At 39.9% G+C, this 19,315-nt stretch overlaps 2 protein-coding genes across 2 annotated transcripts; one reads left to right on the top strand and one right to left on the bottom strand.

The window, feature by feature from the left end:
- Window positions 1–16: 16 nt before the first annotated feature.
- Window positions 17–1,610, bottom strand: gngt1 (guanine nucleotide binding protein (G protein), gamma transducing activity polypeptide 1). The gene is made up of 3 exons (XM_010891512.5): window positions 1,476–1,610; window positions 1,109–1,210; window positions 17–375 (listed from the first exon to the last, which is right to left on the bottom strand). The coding sequence occupies exons 2-3, from the start codon at window positions 1,205–1,207 to the stop codon at window positions 247–249; spliced, it is 228 nt and encodes a 75-aa protein (XP_010889814.1). The 5' UTR covers window positions 1,208–1,210; window positions 1,476–1,610; the 3' UTR covers window positions 17–246.
- A 1,650-nt stretch (window positions 1,611–3,260) lies between these two features.
- tfpi2 (tissue factor pathway inhibitor 2) lies at window positions 3,261–7,013 on the top strand. The gene is made up of 5 exons (XM_010891514.5): window positions 3,261–3,522; window positions 3,733–3,903; window positions 4,270–4,449; window positions 4,988–5,161; window positions 6,260–7,013. Exons 1-5 carry the CDS (start codon window positions 3,447–3,449, stop codon window positions 6,367–6,369), a joined length of 711 nt encoding a protein of 236 aa, XP_010889816.1. The 5' UTR covers window positions 3,261–3,446; the 3' UTR covers window positions 6,370–7,013.
- The last annotated feature ends 12,302 nt before the right edge of the window (window positions 7,014–19,315 follow it).

Below are 19,315 nucleotides of genomic sequence, written 5' to 3' on the forward strand. Positions count from 1 at the left end.
AAAGCTCTGACAATCATTGCCGAAAACAACTCTTATTTATTGAATCACTCTAATCCAGGGGGAATAATTTACAGGGCTTCATGAGGTTTATATTTATTGACACATTTGTAAATCAGCTTAGTCTTTCCTCTGTGGCTACTGGCTGTGGAGAAATTATGCCGATGTAGGGGGAATGTCCTTCGGTAATGGAGAGGATCTAACTGGTGAAAGAAAAGCTCCTCTTTCTGTTCGTACTCCCTGTCCACTTCAGCAGACGCTGCATCCACCTTTTAGCTCCTTGAATGGGTTCTTGTCCTCAGCAATGCCTTTGACCATGGTGTCCTCATCTACACCAGCCTGAACAGCCTCCATGAACTCAGTACAGCACTTAGATGTCTGCCGTGTGAAAGAGGGGTTCATGTATTAACAGTGGTGTGGAAAAAAGCCATTACAGTCACTTTGGAAGAGGAATCCATTCCACCGTGGAACATTTTACTTTTGTTTGTTCACGGATGTGGAAAATTTGAAAACAGTTTGAAGTTGTTCATTGTGGTACATATATAAAGGAGGACCGTGTGAAATCCTGCCTAAACAATAACACAACTTGTCTCCTTGCCTTCTCTCATTGAATTAGACCGGAATATTGCTAGCTAGTCAAGGGTGGTTTAGGGTGGGAAGGACTTACTGACTGGTATAGTACTAGCAAGTACAGGGTGGGAAGGATAGTACTGACTGATATAGTACTAGCAAGTACAGGGTGGGAAGGATAGTACTGCGATTGTCTAAAGCAAGTATAAGGTGAACCAACTCTACAATAACTTTGGCACATGTTCACTTTACTGTACATTTTCATATTAATGTTAATACTGTATATATTTGCAATTTACATGACTATTTGCATCTGCGTGATGGCAAACTGCATTGTGTTCCTTCTTCTTGTCACTGCAAACTGATAGATGGACCGGCAAGAAAGTTTAAATGGGGAATATCTCAGGCCCCTTTTTTTCACTGCAGAAGTCTTCTGGTCATTTTTGCTTTTATTTATATTAGTAGTACAGTAAAGATCGTACAAAGTGCCCCTTTGAAATTGTGAAAAATTATCAGTGAAAGTGAGCCTGATCCAACTTACCAACCATCTCTCAAGCTTAACTTCAATCTTTTTCTGATCTCTATCCATTCTTGCCTTATCCAAGTCTGTCAAGTCATCTACATTTATTACTCCCGGCATTGTCTGAAAAATACAAAGGAGAACATAAACCTATATTCCACAAGCAGAGTCACAGTCACAGAAATCTATTTTAAATGTGTCTAGATCAACATGATTCCATGAATTCATAGGTTGCATATAGTTTTTTTGTTGATTAGCGTTGTGGATATGAATACATTTGAAAATAATATCACATCTCCCAGTCCTATCCATTTTATATGGATGCTAGAGAAATTGATAACATTGCTTTGTGTTTATCAGGTAAAAGACAAGAAAGAAAAGTACTTACTTTGTTTTACAGGGACCTGTCTTCAACCCCTGAATACTCCCAGAGAAATCCCTCTGCTCTGCCTCAATCCAGGTTATAAAGTAATCTGCATAAATATCCTAATCCCTTAATCTGATTATAACAAGGCCTTTATTCTAACACTGTAGCATTGTGGCACTGGAAAATCGAATCATACAGGTGTCAGTTATGAGTCTGTTGCATTGCACTGGAACTAAAACATAATAAGTGGACATTTACTATGTGTTGTAATTTTTCTCTACTGTTCCAGGGTGCAGTAGACATGGTTCAAGGGGACTTGGGTTAGAATGATAACACGGCTAATCTGTATTTACCCTCAATCTGTCATGAGGATACAACATCTCTATGAATATGACAATAATATCAGTCCTCCAAGACATTCTGTTTAAGGGATAGATGATCTGAACAGATCCTATAGACAGATACGGCAGCAGCTGCATCGCTGAGAAGTGAAAGCTACTAGACCAAAACAATACGGTAACATTATCGGAGATATTCAGAAAAGCTTTCGAGTAGGCTACTTATTAAATCTGTTCTCATCTACTGGGATCTGACAACACCTCTGTATGCACTCATATTTCTTTAGTTCCTTGGGTATGTGAAAGGGCATTTACATGTTTTTTTTCAATACTTTTGTTAAGTCTCATTCCTCTGGCCACACATACAGAACAAAAGAAGGCAACAAGTACCAATAAGAAACACTTTCGGTGCTCTGCATTAAACATGTTCAATGCTCTGCATGTAAGAGTCAATGCATCTCTATAGTAGGAACGTGTTGTTTTAATGTATCTTTGGAAGCAGAGCAACTTATACAGTTACTCACTCTGACGTTGTGGTTAAGAGATGTGTCTTCATGCTAATAGCTTTTTTTGTATTTACAGTTGATATTTTTATTTTTTTGATGTTAAGTGGTATTTATAATATCCAAACACCCATAGCTTGGATTCCCAGATTCATGATGGTTTCTTTGTCTCATTAGAAACAATTTCACAATGAAACAATGACATAAATCACAATTGCATCACTTCCTTGGAGACAAGGCAATATTTCTAAATGAGTAGATGGTGTACTCCTATTTCACAATTGCTGCCAGGGTATGTAAATTTATGCGCACAACTGTATATTTAAGTGTGTTAAAATGGACCCGCTTATTTCATATTTTAGTACACTTATAATGCATTACTGTAAATTGCATTTGAGTACATTTTGAATATGCTCCTAATTTATTTGAAATACATTAGAAATTATTTAATCATCAAATTAATAATTTAATTTGATGACTTTAAGTGTACTAAAATGCTATTTACAATAATTTATTGTTTGACCTGAACATGCTCAATAAAAGAAGGGGGTAACTTCTGTGAAACCCCACAGCATAGTTTTCCATTGGGAAGAATAAGGGGGGCAACGTACCCTGCTAGCTGAGCAAAATGCAACATCCTAAAAAATGTTTTATTAAATTACAAAACACTGTCAAATGTAGCCATTCCTTTTCCTTATAGTTTGTTACCTCTAGGCATGGCTATCTGGACTTAAAACTTGCTTTTTTACATCAGCCATTAATTAGAAATTACTCTCAGTGGAACCTCTTCCCTATGTTATCTAAACTGTCCAGTAAGAATATATGAATATGTATAGTGACTTCAACTATAAACAACAACTATAGACCTGTTCTACAAGTATGACATTATTAGTATTAGTCACGTGAACTATTGTGTAATCTTTAATATCCCAATGGTCTTCAAACAAACATGACGTCGTCTATGATGTTCATCATCAGGCTACATCCGACCGATGCTTTCTACTGAAAAGAAAATAACTGAACAATGAATCATCTTAGCCCGCCTTTTGAGTCCCATGGGAAAACTTTTTTCATACAAGAGTATAAATAGCTGCACTTTTCGATAGTGTAGTTACAGGTCTTAGGAGTGATCAACTTTCTAATCTGCAGCAATGGAGTTAGGCTTACTGATTTCTGTCATCCTTTCGTGCTCGCTTAGTTGCGTTTTTGCGTTGTTACCGAAAGAAGGTAAAGACACATTTGTCTACAATATGTCTGTATGTTTATTCTTAATTCCACAACTGTTCAGTCCCATTATGATTTTATTAGAAGGCTGCTAATGTCGGCGCGTCATATCTTGTAACTTTCCCGTATGTTGTGTCGTTGATTGTTTTTGAAAAACAAAGATGTTTTTGAATCCAGCATAGTGTTGATAGTTTGTGTTTCTACTAATTACAGAGGTGTGTCTTCTTCAAGTAGACGAGGGATCATGCAGAGGAAATATTCAGCGTTACTACTATAATACTGTCACTCAGCAGTGCGAGGAGTTCAGCTATGGAGGTTGCCAAGGAAATGCAAATAACTTCATGAGTTTTGAAGCTTGTCAGAAAACATGTTTCAGAATACCAAGTAAGTAATTATTTCTTATTGTCGGAAGCCTGTTTTTGGTTGGAATTCATGGAAGTTTTAAATTCTATTTAGATATTTATCCAGCAAATTATTTTCATAGTTTTTTTTTATTGTTTAATATTTTTTGATATTTTTTGAAATATACTTTACGGTACTGGTGACATTAAAACTATTCAACAGTTCTAAATCATGATGTTTCTGAAAATCTGGCCCACAGACACTAAAATAGGACAGTTTAAATGTTTAGGTGGACACTGTCAAGTCATTTTAATCAGTTAAAGGGTTCAAGGCAATAGTTTGACACACACTGAACTGTTCAATATTTCCTATCAAAATTTATTTAATCACACCTTCTCCCCCAACTAGAGATCCCCCAGATCTGCAGGTTCCCGAGAGATGTGGGTCCCTGCCGGGGCAGCTTCCAGAAGTATTTCTTCAACATGACAACAATGCAGTGTGAGCTGTTCTCATATGGAGGCTGCAAAGGCAACGAGAACCGCTTTGACAACCAAGCGTCTTGCATGGAGTACTGCAGACCACAAAAAAGTATGGAGAGAGTGGTCAGAAAGACCCTCAGTCAGTTGTTTTGAAATTAGCTCACAACAGGGTGACCATTTTCATATTAGCATAAAACAAATAGAGTCTGGCTAGTTGTTTACACGTGAGAACCAGATTCCACTGGTTCTCTCATGTAACCAGATTTTACTTTTCATCAGACTCTGCATTCTATCGCGTTCTACCGGTTGTGTCAGCTTTGTGGAGACCTTCAATGAATTTGGGCAATTTGAAAGTAGTAAGCACAGAAAGTCTCAATATTAGGAACAGTACAAAAATACTGATCATGACTCTGTCAGCGCTACGCTCAAGGGCCCAAAAGCACAGTAGCGTAGTACTTAAACTATCTCTTATGATGTCCTGTATGGTTGTATACACAGCCTCCTCATAGTTGTGCAACAGTTCATGATGGGCTATTCATCAGCTCTTCCACTCCTTTGTCACGTTTGGTGGCCAATGCTAACAGAGACGAGTGCTGCGGTTTAAAGTGCCCCCAAAAGTTCTTACAGGTGTCTGGTCTCATCCACAGCTCTCCCTGTGCTCTGTTCGGACCACCTGGATAAAGGAGGGTGCTCTGCCTCCATACCGCGCTACTACTACAACGCGTCTTCCAAGATGTGCGAGCAGTTCATCTACTCGGGCTGTGGTGGAAGCAGCAACAACTTCGTGTCCCGACAAAGCTGCATGGACGTCTGCGCAAAAGGTATTGGCAACAGTTGTCATGGTACACACGCAGGCACACACGTGTGCCCCCGTTGACGCGTTTACACGCGCAGTATCCTGTACTCCCTGTTTGTCCGAAGATTATTGTCTGTTGTATCATTATATGTGTAAGAAAATCGGAAAAGCAGACGGAAGGTATGACGTGCTCAGACCTGCAACCATGCGCGCGTGAATACAGTATATCCCATTAGCAACTGAATAGTAGCCTATCCCAGTAGCAACTGAATACATTACATTGTTAGTATCTCAGTAGTAACTGAATACATTATAGTGTTAGTAGCTCAGTAGTAACTGAACATATTACATTGTTAGTATCCCAGTAGTAACTGAATACGGTATATTGTTAGTATTCCAGTGGCAACTAAATACAGTACAGTGGTTAGTATTCCAGAAGCAACTAAATACATTACACAGTTTAGTATCTCAGTAGTAACTGAATGCAGTACATTTTTAGTATCCCAGTAGGAACTGAATACAGTATATTGTTAGCATCTCAGTAGTGACTGAATACAGTAGGCTATATTGTTAGCATCCCAGTTGTGACTGAATACAGTATATTGTTAGCATTCCAGTAGTGACTGAATAGAGTATATTGTTAGCATCCCAGTTGTGACTGAATACATATTTGTTAGCATCCCAGTTGTGACTGAATACAGTATATTGTTAGCATCCCAGTTGTGACTGAATACAGTATATTGTTAGCATCCCAGTAGTGACTGAATACAGTATATTGTTAGCATCCCAGTAGTGACTGAATACAGTATATTGTTAGCATCCCAGTAGTGACTGAATACAGTATATTGTTAGCATCCCAGTTGTGACTGAATACATATTTGTTAGCATCCCAGCAGTGACTGAATACAGTATATTGTTAGCATCCCAGTTGTGACTGAATACATATTTGTTAGCATCCCAGCAGTGACAGAATACATTATATTTTTAGCATCTCAGATGGCAGATTATGGACAGGTAAAAGTCAGATGTAGCTGTGTTTTAATGAATACATTTGTAGCTGGGGATAGAGCGTGCTTATTGTTCAATAATAACCTATATTATGATCTCATTGTCTGTGTTTCAGCTGGCAAACTATGGAAAACCAAAAACCCAGTGACAAAAACAGCCATGATGAAAATACCTAAGAAACGCAGTAGAAGTAAGCTCATCAACACTAAACTGTCAGCAGTTTGATGGACGTATTTTTAATCAAAGGGGCACATTAATTGACTGTACATGAACAGTCATTGACATTTGTATTGTAATTTGTGTTTGTTTTACTTCATCAGAACTGATTAGACACAATGCTTGAGCTGCCTTTTCTGTAGATGTTAACCGTAATGCATATTTGAAAAGAGCTAAATGTGAATTAACCCCACCAGTATTATAATTTCTCAGATTTCTCAAAACATTATGTACAATAAACAATATGCACAATGGCAACTATCGTACATTTTATGTATTTATATTTAAATACTATATCATGTATTTTGATCTGGGCTGCTTGCAGTAGAAGCAAATCATATGGCAGTCAGTGGAGAACAGCGAAAGAAATATTTTAAACTTTATAATGTTTATTACTGTACTTTTTCTACAATTTCATGTTGTTTATTGTGTATGGCTGCTTATTGTGTTTTTACTGTGGATTACTGTTGCACTGAGTATATTGTCTGGAAATATTAGGAAAAGAATGTTCTGTCTTGTTATTTTCTGTTTATACATTGTCAGTTTGTCCAAAAAAACCTTTGGTTGGCTTTATGTGACGTTTTTACACTGACATATTTTGTATTCAATAAAAAACCTATGACTGTACAGTACTCAGTCATTTTATAAAACAATATTCTTGGTTATTAGTCTTTCAAATAAGAAATAAGGACTGCTTGTCTCAGTACTTCAGTGCTTTTCCCTGATGTTCTGGTCCCCTCCTCTTATCTTGTTTTCACTAGCCTTTGCAGCTGGATCAGTTCCAGCCTGACCCGAGCAAGGAAGTTCCAGGTGGTTAACCGCACACAGTTGCCCGTGTGTTTGTATTGGAAGTGATGAAGTGTATGAATGTATGCTTTGTTTATGTTTAGATAACAAAATAACATCTGTTTAGATCTGTACACAGGATGTCGCATTCATTCAAAGCGCGACAGTGAGTAGCCAATGGGCTTACAGCAATTCTGTCCTGCGGCGTCTATAAAGTAGAGGACAACCGGAAGTTCTTTGAGATGAGATTGAGTTAGATGAGATTGAGTTAGATGAGAACGAGTTTGTAAGACTGAGTATGAAGACAGAGTCTGTAATGTCATGAACAATAGACTATCAAATGCTGCAATAAATAACAGAATGACTCCCTTGACGACCGGGTACGCAGTCATTATTTCAACCACTATACGAAACAGCTGATTTCTAACAGCAGCTATAAAATGTGTACATTTGACGGCATTCTCCAGAATTTAGGGTGAGAGACCAGACAGAACGAGAAGTCCTCTTTAATTCAGTTATATTCTGCAGTATACTGGGTATATTTCCTTTGTGTATGTCAATGAGCAATATCCAACGCAGAAGGGATACTAATGTGCAGTTTCTGACATCAGAGGGCCAGGCTTGGTTTGTTTGGGGTGATTCTCTGGCGGTCTTCTAGCCAGCGTTGACGCAGCTTGTGGTCATGGATGAGTTGACGAGGGAAATGAGAAAGGAAAAAAATCTCGAGAAATGTTACGGAGAAGGGGGTTCAGGGGAGGGAGTTGGAGGGTTACTGAACATTAGAAATTGCATGGTTTCGTCTGTAGTGAGTGAGGAAAGTATTGAAATAGAAAGCTTTTATAAATTAGCATGACATTTGGACTGGCGCAAAGTTGCTTTAGCAGCAGACTAAGAGGAAGAGAAAGTAGTAAGGAGGGACTTGGAAGAATGTCATCTGGAAGTAAAATGTTTCTCAAATTATTCCTCCACCCTCTGTGAGCTCACAGTCGACCACAGAGCGGGGGGGGGGGGGGGGCTGGGGGGGAGACTTGCTGGGAGGGAAGAGGACCGTGAGAATCACAGGATGTGGGGAGTATGGAAAGCAGGGACAAAAGATCTGAATCAGGAGACCAAAAGGAGGAGTATTTTGGAAAGTAGAGGAGATAGTAGTCGTAGTACGGAGGAGATAGTAGTCGTAGTACGGAGGAGATAGTAGTCGTAGTACGGAGGAGATAGTAGCTCCGGAAAAAATTAAGAGACCACTGCACCTTTTATTTTTCCTTTCCCAAAAAGTTGAAAAGGAATGTTTTGAGCGAGGAACAGAAGGGTTAAAATTAAGAGGCCACTGCAAATTGAACGCATCTGTTCCTCACTCAAAATCTTCCTTTTCAACTTTTATGGATAGGAAAGAAAAAGGTGCAGTGGTCTGTTAATTCCTTGCAGAGCTGTATATTTCCCACAGTGATTTTACACCTGTCAGGATATCCATTCCATTAACTTTTTTTCCTTGACTCTGGTCCTGGGGGCTTTCACTTAATGTGTACTGAATTTGCATGACTTGATTCATGTAATGCGTAATAAAATGTGTCCAACAACTAAATATCAGAAAATATTTCTGGATACTGTACAAAAACACTGACGATCAAAGAAACATTCTCCTGCCACAGCAGACGTTTTCTAAAATCAAATAAAACTGTATGTGTCAAGTGCTTCATTAACGTGTTGATGAGAAGTGAGAAGCTGACTCATTGGCTGAACGTCATTGGAACTTTCACTGTAAAAGGTTTCTGTGGACAGATAGTCTAGTTATGATGAGAGCAGAGGCCTTACAGCAAGACATTCAAATAGCATGTTGCTAGTACATTGAATAGCTAGTGTTTATATTACTAGCTGAGAACTAACAGAAATAGTAGTCTCTTGTACCTATACACTCTTTTTGGATTTCACTTTATTCTGACCACATACAAAATATGGATAAGCTCTATCTTTGACAGATGAACATTGGTTTGACTTATCCACAGTAACTTACCGGAGTAATTACAGTCAACGGCTTTTGCTGCAAGACCAACATGTAATTAATCAGCCTATAGACTTTGCTCTCTGTGTGTCCTTTCAAAATGTTGGCAAGGTCCCCCACTACAGCTGAGAGTGTTTGATGCTTGATCCTCACAGTGTGGAAGCAGGATATTCCACCACCCTTCGTCCCGGGGTTCCACGTGGGAAGAGACAAGTGCTGAGGGAATATTGTTTCTCTGTCTCTCTGTCTGACAGGCTGATCAATGTACGTCCTAGGCTGGTTCTAACTTTAGCGCAGCCTTTTGGTTCGGCCAGCTCCTCAACAGGGAACTCAGATGGTGGCCTTTCAGACCACCCCCTCTAGCGGTTCTGTTAAATGCTGTGGTTGTGTGTTTACTTCCTGTTCTCGAACAGAACAGAAACAGCTATGGAAATGTACGTATTAACTATGTCACATTGAATTCACATATGTTACTGCTAATAATGGGAGTGTGCTAAATGATGTAAACATGAAGCCATTGTATCGGCCATTTACTACATTTGCAGATAATTCATTTCAAGGAACGCCATGATCCTGATTCACGACATTCCACAGTGTTACATAGATGAGGTTAATTAGTATGAATAACATAAACTACAAGTCTACTATCTACTTCATTATTTCAGATGAACCCCAACCTGCAAGATTCTCTTCACAAACGAACTCACAACGTAAAAGCAATAGCCTGTTATGCTCTGTCACATACAGTGGATATAAAAAGTCTACACACCCCTGTTAAAATGCTTAGTTTTTGTGATGTAATATAATGAAAAAAAGATAAATCATGTCAGAACTTTTCCACTTTTAATGTGACCTACAATGTGAACAATTGAATTGAAAAACAAACGGAAATCTTTGAGGAAGAAAAATGAAAAATAAAAACCTTACAATAACCTGGTTGCATAAGTGTGCACACCCTCTTATAACTGGGTGATGTGGCTGTATTCAGAATTAACCAATCACATTCAAACTTCTGTTAAATAGAAGTAATTACACACCTGCCATCATTTAAAGTGATTCTGATTAATTACAAATAAAGTTCAGCTGATTTTCCTGACATTTTCTTAGTTGCATCTCAGAGCAAAAGCCATGGTCTGCAGAGAGCTTCCCAAGCATCAGAGTGATCTCATTATTAAAAGACATCAGTCAAGGGTACAAAATCATTTCCAAAGCGTTAGATATACGATGGAACACAATGAAGACAGTCATCATCAAGTGAAGAAAAATGGTCAGGGAGGCTTCCAAGAGGCCTACAGCAACATTAAAGGAAATGCAAGAATTTCTGGGAAGTACTGGCTGTGTGCTACATGTGACAACAATCTCCCATATTCTTCATATGAATGGGCTATGGGGTAGGGTGGCAAGACGGAAGCCTTTTCTTACAAAGAAAATCATCCAAGCCCGGCTGAAGTTTGCAAAAACAAACATCAAGTCCCCCAAAAGCATGTGGAAAAATGTGTTATGGTCTGATGAAATCAAGGTTGAACATTTTGGCCATAATTTCAACAGGTATGTTTGCTGCAAAAACAACACTGCACATCACCCAAAGAAAACCATACCCATATTGAAGCATGGTGGTGGCAGCATCATGCTTTGGGACTGTTTTTCTTTAGCTGGAACCGGGGCCTTAGTCAGGGTGGAGGGAATTATGAACAAATACCAGGCAATTTTGGCACAAAACCTTCAGGGGTCCGTTAGAAAGCTGAAGATTAAGTTAACCTTTCAGCTCGACAATGACCCAAAGCACACATCCAAATCCACAAAAGCATGGCTTCACCAGAAGAAGATTAACGTTTTGGAATGGCCTTCCAGAGCCCAGACCTGAATCCAATTGAACATCTGTGGGATGATCTGAAGAGGGCTGTGCACAGGAGATGTCCTCGCAATCTGACATATTTGGAGCGCTTTTGCAAAGAAGAGTGGGCAAATATTGCCACGTCAAGATGTGCCATGCTAATAGACTCCTACCCAGAAAGACTGAGTGCTGTAATAAAATCAAAAGGTGCTTCAACAAAGTATTAGTTTAAGAGGGTGCACACTTATGCAACCAGGTTATTGGGAGATTTTTATTTTTTATTTTTCCCCCTCAAAGATTTGTTTGTTTTTCAATTGAATTGTTATATGTCACTGTTAAAAGTTCAGACATGATTTATTTTTGTCTCATTCTTTTACATCACAAGAACCTGGCATTTTAACAGGGGTGTGTAGACTTTTGATTATCCACTGTAGATGTCATGTATTAATTTCGACAGCAGGATCAGTTTGCAGACCTGTTATTGCTTTTGACGCTGTATGGTCCAGGAAGCCTAATTTCAGCCAACCACACTGTTGTACCTGTCCTGTGCCATTTCATCTCATTCAGTCATTCCATAATGTAATGGTTGTAGCGCTGTTATTCAGAGGCAATAAATATTTATGGAAGTCATCAAAGGTAACTGCCTGCTCATTCATCTGGAATATAAATAATATAAACGCAATACATCTGTCTGTTTCCCGTTTAGAAATGCTGAGGTAAATTGTCCATTACTTTGGATGTGGTGTCTGGCGGTTACTAACTTCCTGTATTAGAAGGGGTTAAAGGCTGCTGTTGTTGAGAAGGACGTGGGCAGTGACACCAGGGTATAATGTAGAAGGAGAACAAATGTTCCTGTCGTTTTTTTGCTAATTGCTAATTTAGGTGTTTGCACCCCTTGCTTTTGTAAAAGGCAAAATGCATTTGAGACAAGATTATTCTTACATTTTATCACAGAAAATACATCCCGTTTAATGCTTTGTTGGATTAAACATCTAGTAAAAGCCATTGACCATTTTCCGTCTCTGCAATAGTCTTGGTGTTTCTTTTTTCAAAGCATATTACAGGGAACCGTCTGATTTGGAATCTATTCATCTTTATTGGTTCTGAATGGTGATTATGAGGGATTTGGCTCACAAAAGAGCTGTCCTACTTGAGCTGAGTGATCAGTTTCTTGTCAGGGCAGTATTAGTCACAGGACATTAGGTAAAGCAATTTACTGGTAATTCAGTGTTTTAATTTAATTAAAGGTCTATGAACCATGTGCTAATCAGTCCATTTCATGAGTTATAAGATCCGATACATACCTTTGTTCTATGGGTGTATTCATAATATTTGTTGTCACTCTACAGAAACTAAAACAAAAGCAAGTATTGTTGATTAAAATGACTGTGTACCAAATAATCATATATATACACACACACACACACACACACACATATATATATATATATACACACACACATATATATTATAGAATATAATATACTCCAAGTTGGCAGTAGTACAGTTTGAGGTCTTGCGCACTTCAAGAGAACCACAGGCGCCCCCTGGTGGCAGCCCCACATACATCTCCCACAAAGTATGATGTGTATCCCAAATGACACCCTGCTCCCTCCATGACATACTAGGGTCAACCCGGGCCCATGCTACTCCAACTAGAATGTAGTGCCTTATCTACAACCCGGATTAGCCACCCGGTAATGGTCTCCATGTTGACAGCATTCCTAGTGCCTCAGTGTCCATTATTGATAATGTGAGCCGGTGTGTGTGATGTACCAGTCTAATAGGTCCAACTAACCGATCTGTGGGCTTTCCCTGTAAGGACTTTCCTTCAGCATGACCTTACGGCTTAGCAGCCGCCAGGCCTGGAGGGAGAGCTGCCACTGAATGGGGACTCAAGATGAACATTGCTTCCATCAGAATCAGAATCAGATAGCGTTTTATTGCCATGTAACTTTCACAACAAAACTATGAATTTGTTCTGGTCCGTTAGTGCAGCAATTTTGTGCAAAATAAATAAAAATCAAATAAGAATAGTGGACTGAGCATACATTCAGTAGACTGAGCATTAATAAATAACCAAAAAATATACTACAAAAAATATGTAAGGTGCAACTTTTTTCCAGAATTGTCAGGGTTGTTGTATGTGGGGAGGAGTTGTAGATTTTGTCCAGTTGATGGGTTGTGTGTGTTTGTGGGGAGGGGTTGTAGATTTTGTCCAGTTGAGGGTTGTGTGTGTATGTGGGGAGGGGTTGTAGATTTTGTCCAGTTGAGGGTTGTGTGTGTATGTGGGGAGGGGTTGTAGATTTTGTCCAGTTGAGGGGTTGTGTGTGTATGTGGGGAGGGATTGTAGATTTTGTCCAGGTGAGGGGTTGTGTGTGTATGTGGGGAGGGGTTGTAGATTTTGTCCAGGTGAGGGGTTGTGTGTGTATGTGGGGAGGGGTTGTAGATTTTGTCCAGGTGAGGGGTTGTGTGTGTATGTGGGGAGGGGTTGTAGATTTACAGTCGCCCAAGCCGAATGATTCCGTCAGCTGCGACGCTCATACTTGTTCTATGTTCATTCGTATGTCATGCATTTCACCCATGCGCCTCTCTGAATTTTCTCCCAAAGTGGAACCAAGGCTTTTCGTCATGTCGCGGTGATTCATATAAAGAGGAATCAAGTGAAATGATCTTGTTTAAGCACTTTTGTTTTTAAAACAAAAGGTGCTCGTCTAATGGCACCCTATTAATTATGAAGTGCTCTTGCTTTGACCAGACTCCTACTGTACCACCCCGGTCAAACTTAATGAACGACAGAGAGAATATAATGCCATATGGGGTGCAGATTTAACCAAACATTCACTGGTGGGCTGCTCAGGGAACCTGGCAGTTTCCTTAGCAAAACATGGCACCACACTTTCCTCGGATTTCATCATCCATTGTCGGATTAAAACGGAGGAGTTTCTCGACCGGGCGGGCATGACTGACCCTCCCTGGCCTCACCGCTCTCTCTGGGGAGTTCCACCCACTCAAACTTGCCCTGGAGGTTTGTGATTGGTTGAGTCGGTGCAGAAGGCGGAGCTGACGTCCCCACATTCAAATCCCTCCATTTAAGTTTAATTCTAAAAGGGTTACAGTAGGGTTAGGGTTAAGGTGAGTCTCGAGGGTTAAAGTTAGGGATAAGAACTAACCTAAATTGTCTACTTAGAGCAAGGCTATTCTACTTTGGTCCTGGAGGGCAGAAACAGATTTTTGCTTCTACCTAGTAGTTAACTGTATTCAAATGGTGTCCCAGGTCCGAATCAGTTCTTTATTTGAAATAAAGGATGAAAAACAAAAGTGTTTTGGGACTTCAGGATAGAAGTTGAGCAAGCTTTTAAAGCAAGCTTCAGCCCCTTTCTAACGAGTCAAGCCATCACAACAACTTCTCCCTTCAGGTCAGATGTACCCTGAAGTCCTCTTTGAGTAAGTGAAACTCTGGCTGGGCAGCGTAGCCCTGCCGTGGACTCTTCAAAGGCCTGCTAGCCTCCACATGGCTTAAAGCACTCCCTTACTGTGGCCTCCGTCTTCCTACTCTCTACTGCAGCCTCGATTCAAGGATTGGTCTGAGAAGTGGAAATGGCGTCACCACTCCCTGAGTGTTTGAATTTCCCATCCAGAGATCGACGGATGTAACAGTATCACTCGTGTTCCCTCGTCTGCCCCGCCCCGGGATCCACCAGGGACCCCCTTCGGACACGTCAACAGGTCACCGTTAAAACACAGTCACCACAGCCTCTAAAAAAAAAAAAGCCAAAGGCCATTCCGGTGAAACAGGATAATTATCTACTCAAAGGTCTCTGAATGATTGACGCCACTGACTGAAACACAGCGAATGATTCACCAGCTGGACATTTCATCCAAATTACCCATGCATAAAAACACTAAGAATATGAATTGTTTGAATAATCGATGAACGTATTCAGTTATTTGCAATTTCATCCAATGATGAATGACTGCATGGGGCTTTGTGTATATAGCATCCCACCAGTCACTGAACGTGGGTAGGCTGAATACTGTTACCGAAAATGACAAGGTAAAACATCTGTCGTTCTGCACTAACCCTTAATGCTTCTGGGCTGTTGCTGTAAATGAGAATGTGTTCTCAGTCAACCTACCTATTTTACTCCTGTAAGGAAACCGGGGACAAATGAAGATGACCTCTGTGTAACGAGCAGATGTGTGTCTCTTCCTGAGTGGAATCTTTTTGTATTTGACTCATAATGCAGAACCAGTAAATCCGTGCTTCAGATGGCTCCGGTGTAGTTTTCAATCAAAGTTGGGCAGATTGAAAACTGGCTTAAATTCCCTGGACGCAGCCACACAGCCGCACACTTTCTTTAACGTGAGGTATTTTCCAGCACAGTCGCCGGGTAAAGTGAAAACAGATTTCAATCTGAGCTCGCGCCATCTTTTATGCACTCGACGCTGCAGCCTCCAAAGGTTAATGACTTTAAATAAATAAAAATTCCAGAGATTCTCAGAAGATCTGGCAGGTAAACACATTGATACTATTGAATTTGCATGTCTTAATAAAGTGATATTTCACATTACTGCAGATTTATGGACGGGGCCACTGTAGAGCCCCAGAGAGCTGAACTTACAACCCCCTAAATAAGTAAGGTGTGTTCTGTATGCAGATGAGAAGCGTGGAGCTATCCTTCTCCTGGGGATTACCTCCATAAATCAAACACGATGTTATTCTGGCGCTGGAGCAAAGCGCAGACGAATGGTCAATACATTCTGGCCTGGTACCAAGGGAGGGTGTACTCTTCCTGCAAAACCGCTGCTGCAGTTGAGCCGTAGCATGTCCGGCTGGAGCGAATGTAAAGCACTGCCACTCCAAAAATGTGAGTTTCAGGGTGAAGGCTACGCACAGCACTCTGGCTGTAAAGGTCTCCTCCGGTTATTGATGGGATTGAACTTTTTTGAACCACTGAGTTCTTTTGAAACGTCGCCGGTAGTAAGTTCACTGTCATTTCTGTTATGAATGTGATGTGTGGCTGCCCTGTGAGCAGACCAGTCGGTCTGAAGATTGTAAACACAGTCTGAGAGACGGGAATTTGTATTTGCTGACATCCATTTGTCATTTTTCTGCCATTCCAGAATTAGTTCAAACACAATCTTCCTTGTCATCAATAATGTAGAATTGCACCAATTGAACTATCCACTTCCACCACCACAAAATGCTGTTGAAAATTGCCAGAGGGATCCTCTTTGTGGATCCTGACATTTGACGCCTGTGACATTATCATCCTGCCACCATTACATGCCTGTATTTCTACCTCAAGGCATAAGTGAAACAAACAGTTGCTTAGGGCCCCCTACTGCTAGGGGGCCCCAACCGCTAGGGACTGTTAGGGGAGGGGGGCCCACAATAAAATGTTTGCTTAGGGCCCCCAAAAAGCTAGAGCCGGCGATGCACAGCCAGATATTTAGCATCTAACCATGAAACAGGTGTTTGAATGGCTTAATTTTCTCTATGAATGGCTCAAACAATGGCCACAACGAATTTAAGCTGGTGGAAGATCTCTCCCTTGCTTGTGAAGGGCACCCAGTCATATATGTTCAAACACAGGAACTAGTGGGAGTCTTCGGCTTTCAAAGGGCTTTTTTACATTATGATACACTTAGTGAGACACATTGAAGTGGACCTGTGACACTCAATTATTTTGTGGTGCAAAATTACAGATATCGATAGCTTGTTGCGCCACCATCCAGGGTAGCATGCACCGATCTAGACACACTGGAGATTTGAATCTGAAACCATATCAAGTTTCTGCGTAGTGCGCACGCATATTGTTCAATTTTACATTGATTGACAGCCACAATCTTCTGTAGCAGAATGTATGAAGAATAGCATAGCATGGAAATTAGCTTTGACATATGAACACATTTTTATAGGAGGCTCATGGCAAAATGTGAACTGTTACAATACAGCTAGTCGCATACCTATAAAGTCTCTTGGGTAGGTAGGTATAAGAATATTTAAAATGTTGAAAAAAGTTGTTCCAAAACACTCTGTTTCTGTTAACAAGCATTACAGTTTTAATAAAATGCAACTTAAAAAATGGTGAACTAGTATTAGATGAGCTACAAAGTTTCTCAACATCCTAAAGCAAAATGTGCAAGTATGGCCTTACAAAACAACAACAAAAAGAAATTGCATCTTTGTAACGTAGTAATGTGTTGATATACTGGAAGGTAGCTTTTTTCCTCAGAATAAACATAGGAGCACCAGGGCCCGGCATAAGTCCAGCCTGTTCCTAATAAGGGATCTAGAGTGTTTGGCCCAGTGTCTACCTCTCGAATCTTTAAAGATGTAACTGCCATTTTGAACAATATCTGGTGTATCACTAAAAATATATTTTCTTTGGCAAGTTCAAACATTTCATGCTATGTTGTGCTACTGTGATGTATTCATTTTTATTTATTTTTTACTAAATTTATCTCTCGGTATATTGAGTTACAACATGAAATTAAAATAGATTAAATGGGAGTTTTTGCCACTCATCAACACAGAAAAGGTCCATACTATCAAAAGGAAAAGTCCCAGGTCTTTTGCAGATTTTAGAAGGTTTTCTTCGTGGATTTCTCTGTACTTTGCTCCATGAATTTTGCCCTCTATCGTCACAAGTGTTCCAGGCCCTGTAGCAGAGAAGCATCCCAATAGCATGATGCTGCCACCACCATGCTTCACGGTAGGGATGGTGTTTTTAGGATGGTGTTCTTGTGGCAAACACTACGCTTAACTTTGAGGTCAAAAAGCTTTATTTCATCAGACCATACGATCATCTCCCACTTGATACTAGCCAAAATATTATGTGCTTTGTATTCTTGTTTACTGTGCTCTGGGGATATTCAATGCCTTGGAAATGTTTTTAAATCATAACCTTGATTGGTGCTCCCCTCAAATGTCAACATTTCCCATTAATGTATTTATTATTTGAAAAATATGAAGGGGAAGAGTCAATTTTGAGAGACTGTTTAAATACAAGCTCTACCTGGTCTCTAATGGACAGACACACTTGCAGAAAAAAGCAGTGAAGATGAAAGCCTCTGGGTAGCACTGATTTTATCACCACCAGCCCAGCAAACAAGGAATTTCCCATGGATGTCCAACTTAACAGGGATGTTCAAGTGACTCATATTTGTTTGCCCTGAGAGCTGTCTATGAAATTAAACTGAAATCCCTACACAGTTTTCCACATTTGAAAAAAGTTGCTGTGAAAAGAATACATTTGCATTTTCAAGGCACTCCAGGAAATATTTTTTTCCCACCTTTAAATTAACATCTCTCATGCAGTGTGAATTAAAATTATCACAGTGAAGATGACAGTGGGGAGTTCAATTTGATATGCGCCAGTTAAGGTTAATCTAATGATCTTGCAGAGATGTGAACAAACTATTCATACATGCGGCAGAAGACAGAAAGGGCTATGCTTCTTTTTTTTCCAACGGTGGAAAAATAAATAACGTTAATGAAAATATTGCTCGCCGGCTCCTTTATACCCTTGCGAGATAACTTTTCTTTTTTCTGCATTTTGAAAGTACTGCTGTTGTTAGAGATGAGTCCCAGAGATGACAAGACCATCAGTCCTTTCGATGTAATAATGTCATAAATATGCATCTTCACACCTCCATATCCCCTGTGTTTGCGTGCGCGCATGTACAATGTGAACATTAAAGCTGTATGATATTTACGTCACACAAACACCCTAACTTCAGCTAATGACGTTGGTATAGAAAACTGAAATAATTTCTACAATGTTTTTTGATTGCAGTTACTGATCAGTTTAGTTGATTATGATGATAATGATGATGATGGTAATGAGAAGACGGAAGACTATATAATGATCACGACGGTGACGAGAAAGTAAAATCGAAGATGAAAAGACTGATCTGATGATGATTGTGAAGACTGTTGTTTTGAGCCGCCCCTCCCAAATGCCTTTTGCCAAAGACTCAATACAGAATGCTACTTTTTGTCTACAGCTTACACTTAAGACATTTACCATGTGAAAAGGCAGAGAATCTTTAAATTCATTTTTAAATTATTTTAATTATTAACAAATACAATTATAGAATACCCAAAGTGGAATTTTCATGGTTTAACCCACCACATAATTTGACTTTGATTGTACCGCAACAAAAGTCAGCAGAATGGAAGCCTCATTTCCATTGGGTTGTAGTTGTATTACCTCACCCGGTCCGGGGACCGCCACTGACCTCCACCACGTAATGTAACATGCGCGTGGAATGTCGTTTTTAGGACTCCAGCACTTGTGCCAAGAGCGTCAGTCAGAAGAAACCGCGCA

Source organism: Esox lucius, chromosome 10 (assembly GCF_011004845.1).
Source record: "Esox lucius isolate fEsoLuc1 chromosome 10, fEsoLuc1.pri, whole genome shotgun sequence".
In the NCBI taxonomy this organism is placed as follows: domain Eukaryota; kingdom Metazoa; phylum Chordata; class Actinopteri; order Esociformes; family Esocidae; genus Esox; species Esox lucius.